At 43.8% G+C, this 6,000-nt stretch overlaps 1 protein-coding gene across 3 annotated transcripts in view; it reads right to left on the bottom strand.

Annotated features, from left to right (window-relative positions):
* Positions 1 to 3,761: 3,761 nt before the first annotated feature.
* Positions 3,762 to 6,000, bottom strand: part of Spata5 (spermatogenesis associated 5) — a 167,741-nt gene continuing 165,502 nt past the window's right edge. For all 3 annotated transcript variants that reach the window (XM_029474939.1, XM_021157763.1, XM_029474938.1), the window contains one exon: positions 3,762 to 4,107. Coding sequence is in view for 2 of the 3 variants with exons in the window: in XM_021157763.1 (XP_021013422.1) it covers positions 3,931 to 4,107 (177 nt within the window). In the remaining variant the exon portion in view is untranslated. The remainder of the gene's footprint in view (positions 4,108 to 6,000) is intronic.

Below are 6,000 nucleotides of genomic sequence, written 5' to 3'. Positions count from 1 at the left end.
AGCCTGGTCTACAGAGTGAGCTCCAGGACAGCCAGGGCTACACAGAGAAACCCTGTCTCGAAAAACCAAAAAAAAAAAAAAAAAAAATTATGTATATGAGTACACTGTAGCTGTCTTCAGACACACCAGAAGAGGGGACTAGATCCCAATAGATGTTGTGAGCCACCGTGTGGTTGGTGGGAATTGAACTCAGAACCTCTGGAAGAGCAAGCAGTCAGTGCTCCTAACTGCTAAGCCATCTCTCCAGCCCCCAACTGATACTTATTCAGGCTTTAATGCTTCTGGCATCAGGATGTCAAATGCTACTACTTAAGTTTCAGATCTCTGTGTTCAAATAAAGTATCTGTGTTTTCTGAGCTATGCTCAGGGTGTCTTGAGAGGAAGAAGCAAGTTAAAACACCTATGCACTTCCAGTAGGACTCCAGAAAAAAGGAGAAAATAAGCAAGGACCCCAGGGGCTTCCCTTTGAGAAAGTTACAGAGTGACAAACCACCAGGAGATAATTTCATTCTAGCTTTCTAGGGATTTTTCTGTAGCTGTCTTCTCATTAGGATATGTTCAACAGATACTCAAGCCTGTAATCCCAAGTCTTGGGAGCCTGAGACAGGAGGATTGCCTTGAGTTGAAAACCAGCTTGGGGTATAGAGTGAGACCTAGTCTTAAACTAATCAAAATACAAACTACCTTTCTCACACATTAGCGATAAGAACGGAACCATTTTCAGGACAGTTCAGGGTTGTCAGCTATGAAGAGACAAAAGGGCACAGGCCAAATAAGGTAATAGCTCCATTTAAGGTAAGACTGAAGATATGGGGTAGGTTACTGAAACCCATGCATGTACTGTTGGTCCTGGAACCTTGACTAGGTGTATTGCAGTAATGGAGAAAAAAGACACACAGACACATGTACAGGAAAGCTGGGGCCAGGTTGCGGTGTGCACACTGATGAGGGCAGCTACTGCCAGCAACCTAGGGCCTTGTCATGTTTATTAAGTACATCATGTGAGGTCTTGGTAGAGATTATCTAATAGCTGAGCAGGCCCAGGCTATACATCCAGGAGGAGGAAGCTGCAGTTGTTATCTTCTGTACACACTGGTCACTTGCTAACACTGCAGCTCCCTCTTGAGTCACACCCGTATTTACCAAGTCCTTGCTATGGCTGTGTCCATGTCAATGACATGCATCCACTCAGAACTTTACTCTCAGGGTTTCCTCTGCTTTCTATGACTAGTGCTCTGAAATCCTTTTCAATTCTGAGCGTCTGTCTCCTTTGCACTGCCACCACAGTACCACAGAAACAGACTCGGTGGTGGTATTTGCAACACCCAGGTTCCAGGTGTTCTGAGCTGCAAGGCATTAACTTCCATCAACACCTTTCTTCCCTAGGTCTCTCTCTTCCTGCATCTTCTGTCATCCTTGTACAGTGTTCCGGAGTCTTTAGACAGGATGTGAGTGCCATGGATCATGACGCAAGTCCATGGATTGTGATGCTCATTAAGGCCTACTTAAAACTGAAGCAACACACATGTAATTTCTATTAGAGACAGGGCCTTGCTGTGTAGGCTTACACTTACATGTTTGAAATCTTATCGACTCTTCTATGATGTTTTTTCCTGCTCAACTCTGTGCCTCTGATTATTCTCAAGTTCCAGTGTGTTCTACTGTATGACTTCCGACACTTCCTCAACTGTTCTTACAGGTACAGGTAGGTCTATTGTTCTAAACCTCTTCAAACTGCCATTGTGCATATCAGAGACCCAAGATTATAGGGCTGCTTTCTGAGGTGGCTGCACCTGTTGACATGGTATCCCCTGATCCTCACCCTTGGGGATTATAAACCCTTTGCTGTGGATGTCAGCTGCTCGGAACCTCCAGTAGCTGGGTGTAGGTATCTTCCTGCCAACTAGTGGAGCTGTTGGCCACGTTAAGGACAATTCTTGCATGGACTCATGCTTTTGTGGGAACCTGAAGGCGTTTCATACCTCAACATTGTGGATAAGTCCACAGGCCTCTTTTTCAAATAGCCAAAGCACAGGGCAAAGCACAGGGAGGTTTCTGTGGTCTCCTCTGCCAGAGGAAGAATTTCTAGTTTAGCCATGCCCTGTGGGAGTGGGGTATGGAGAGGAGAGCTCAAACTGGGCAGTATGTGAAGCTGAGGCTCAGTTACAGCTTTTTAATGTGGCAACACCCAAACTCCTTTGTTGGCTAAGACCAACACTTTTCTTTCCCCAACTTGAGCAGGTCAAGTTCTAGTTTGTACTTCATGGGAAAGGTATTCTCTTCAGATTCTTGCCCAGCCCTTGATGAATCAGATTTTTCTCTTACCTTAATGGATTCTGGGTCATATACAGGCAGAAACTGAAGCCCTTCCTCTTCACAATGCTATTTACAAGTAACTAAGATGAAAATGGGAGCACAAAAGTAGCCTTGAGGCCTTGTTTACCTGAGTGTGTAAGCCTAATTTTTTTTTTTATCCCAACACAGGATCTCATGTAGACCGGCTGCCTTCACAATAACTATGTAGCCCAGGTTGGCTTTGAGCTCCTAATTCCGTACTTCCACTTTTCAAGTGCTAGGATTTTGGCCACTAAGCTCAATTCTAACCAAATGATCTGAATGATGACATTTTCTACACCTAGTGTGCTTGATCAAACATTTTGATATTATTTAAGTAAATATAATACTTAGTCTGACAGCACAGTATTAAATAGTAACATTCGTCATTCCTTAAGTGATGTTATGTGACCAATGCTGTCTTGGAGGTACACTAAACAGTGATGGAAGGAACAGCTGTGATGTGACTTCAGATAACTTTAGCCACAGAACTGCACCTGTAATGGTGGTGGTCAGGAGTTCCTGAATTGGCTGATTCTCAAACATTAGCTGCTAGGTTTCCATTGTTTCTGGGAATCACTGGGACAGTTTTTTAAAGAAGGTTTATGTAACATTAAAGGGTCGTGTGTTAGTGCACATGCTATGGTACATATGTGAAGGTCAAAGGACAACTTGTTGTGTGTTCTGTCTACCATGTGGGTCCCAGGGATCGAACTCAGGCTGGTAGGGATGGTAGCAAGTACCTTTACCTGATGAGCCATCCTGATAGTTCTGTTTAAATTTTAACGAAGAAGTAACTGGTAACTTGTATGTACTTATACATTAAAACTGGTATATGTTCCGAATTTCTTACAGTATCTTACAAAAAGCTAAGAATACTTTCTGGGCTCAAACTAGCCTTACACTTTAAATTTTCTAAGCCTTCCAAGGGTACTGAAGTGTCTATGATAATTCCATGCTTTCTGGTCATAAATGCAGGTGACAACAATAGCAACAGGAACAGTACACGTGGCATTAAACCTGGCTGGCCTTTCAGAGTATGGATGAGAGGTGGGAGATGCGGTTCAGCTGGCTGAGCAATTTCCTAGCATACACTGAGCTCTGGGTTCAAGGTTTATCCCTGAATAAACAGTACAGGGGATTATACCTATAATCCCAGCACTTGGTGGGTAGAGGCAGCAGAATTCAGAAGTTTAAGGTCACAACCTCCAACCTCCCTGGCTATACACAGACTTATAGGCCAACCTAAGCTTCACAAAATCTTTAAAGCAGAGACCTGATGATCCTCTTCATGATGTTCTTATGCAAATACATTTTCCATGTTGTATAAAAGAAGCTTCTAGTATCCCACACTGACAAGAATTCTGGAGTAAGGATGTAATACAAGGCTGACTATACACTGTTGAAAAGCACAAGATAAAACTAGCTGAACTGCCCAGAGAAATGTTTATTATACTCAAATGAGTCAAAACACTGGCTCTTCAACTCCAGTGAAGGTATCTCAAACATTTACCTATTAAGAAACAGTAAACACTCTCAAGACAAAAATTTGAAAACAAATTTTTCTCTAGAAAATATATGCACGTAAGTATTTTTTTAGACTGTGTGTAGTCCACTCTTCTCTTGGTAATCTTCATAAAAGCGTCTCAGTGACTCTGGGATCCTGGGTGTCACAATGCTCAAGGCTTGAGTGAAATGCCTCTTCATAATGCAGTCAGCTTTAATGTTTTCTTCCAGAGCTAGGAGAGCGGCCTCCTTGCAGACCGCTATGATCTGAAATTGAACAAATAAAAGAAGGCAGAACAGTCAGGACTCTTTTTCAGACAAATTATTTTCAACATATTTATCTCTGGAATGACATTCAAAAAAAGAGCTCTAGGACAGCCAGGGCTGTTACACAGAGAATCTTTGTACTGGGAAAAAACCCCCAGAAAACCAAAACCCTTTTTATTTTTGAGATTATAATTACCGCATTCCCCTCTTTCCTTTTCTTTCTAAAACCTATGTACCCCACTACTCTTTTCAGGTTCATGGCCTCTATTTCTTTGTTATCGGAGTGTGTGTGTAGCTCTAAATATGTAAGTACAATCTGCTCAGTCTGTACAGTCTTTCTTGTCTGTATGTTTTAAGGGCCGATCATTTGGAATTAGAAAAGAAAAAGTCTCTGTGCTCTTCTTGGGGAGTTGACTCTTTCTCTTGCTCTCAGAATTACCTAGCTGCTGTATAGGGCTGAGGCGGTGTGGGCTTTCAATGTTAGCATGTCTATAGATTGTCATTCTTCAGGTTTTGTTGGTGAGACTTCCTGTTGGGTACAGCTTCTGACATGTGGTGTGACTTCTGCACTATGAGCACATCACTTTGGGAGTTGCTCAGATTAATGTTTGGTGTTTTGGTGGTGCTATAAATGGACCCAGGGTCTCACATTATGTTATGCAAACCCTTTAAGTTTACATATGGAAAAAGCAACCATATACAGAGCTGTCTGTTCTTTCCAGAGCAAACTAGAGCCAGCACAAAGTTTTATACAAACAGGCGTGTGGGACAGTGGACCATGTCAGAAAACTTGGTACAGTTGAGTGGGTTCAGAGTCCTCGGCACTCTTGAGATGGTAGGTGGCTCCCTGCTCCCTACCAGATTCCTGGCCTGGAACGTGTGCTATCTTCCCACATAGGAAATGTGACCTGTGGCCATGTAGCCCCAAACAGAGTTCTCCATGCTAATGAGGTATCTTGAGGCACCTGGGTATTCTTCCCTGCAAAGGTATTTAATCTGGTCTACCTTGAGAAGGTGGTATGCTTCCATTTTCCACAATGAACAACCAAGAAACAGTTTAGAACCAAGGACTGTCCCTTTCATCAAGAACAGCCATGGGAGCATGGAGAAAACGTTCCCCTACAGAGCCACAGTCTAAGTCTCCCATAGAAGTACCCTCTGCACTCCCAGACAACCACCGCTAAGCCAGAGTTCCCCATCTCCCCCCCACTCCCTGTCTTTGTCCTCAGCCCACAGGTCCCCAACTTTGTTCCCAATTCCCTTCTTCCAAGTGGTGCCTGGATGTCTGGGAGTTTGGGAACCCACAACCCTGGGCTCTTCATTGCAGGCCCAGGGACCCCCAATCCTCTATTCCCAAACTCTTCTGTGTGGTTTTTCCAGTGGCTACTGGATTCTTGGGAGTCAGGGAACCCCAGCTTTGGCTTCCCACACTCTAGGCTGCATTTTCCCACCCACTGAGCCTTGCATCAACACTTTGCTCCAGCCCAGCACTGACAGCAGTGGTACAGGATAAACGCAGTCTAGTGTTCTGCGTTTTGTTTGCAGTGGAGCAAAACATGAACCCACATATGCCCTGTTAAGTGTGTGTGGCCTGGACATAATACCCCACCTCTGGCCCCATTCCCAACACAGTTGGCGAAGGATAGGCTACCTGTGAAGTTTGGGAGGGAGGATCCCTTAACAGAGGTACTATGATGCATCGTGAGGCCCTGCTAACCAGCACCTCTTATCATAGCACAGAGTTTGTACATTTCTTTCAACCTTTGCTATATGACCAGCATATGAAACATTTCTTTCTTGTATCTCTGTGATGAGCTCTTGACTTCTGGTAATATCAGAAAAGTGGACTGTTTCCTCAAGGAGGAAAGCTGGGAGAACTGAGAAGAATCTGGA

Source organism: Mus caroli, chromosome 3 (genome assembly GCF_900094665.2).
Source record: "Mus caroli chromosome 3, CAROLI_EIJ_v1.1, whole genome shotgun sequence".
In the NCBI taxonomy this organism is placed as follows: domain Eukaryota; kingdom Metazoa; phylum Chordata; class Mammalia; order Rodentia; family Muridae; genus Mus; species Mus caroli.
Note: the sequence above shows the minus strand (reverse complement) of the source record. Positions and strands in the feature narration are given on the sequence as shown.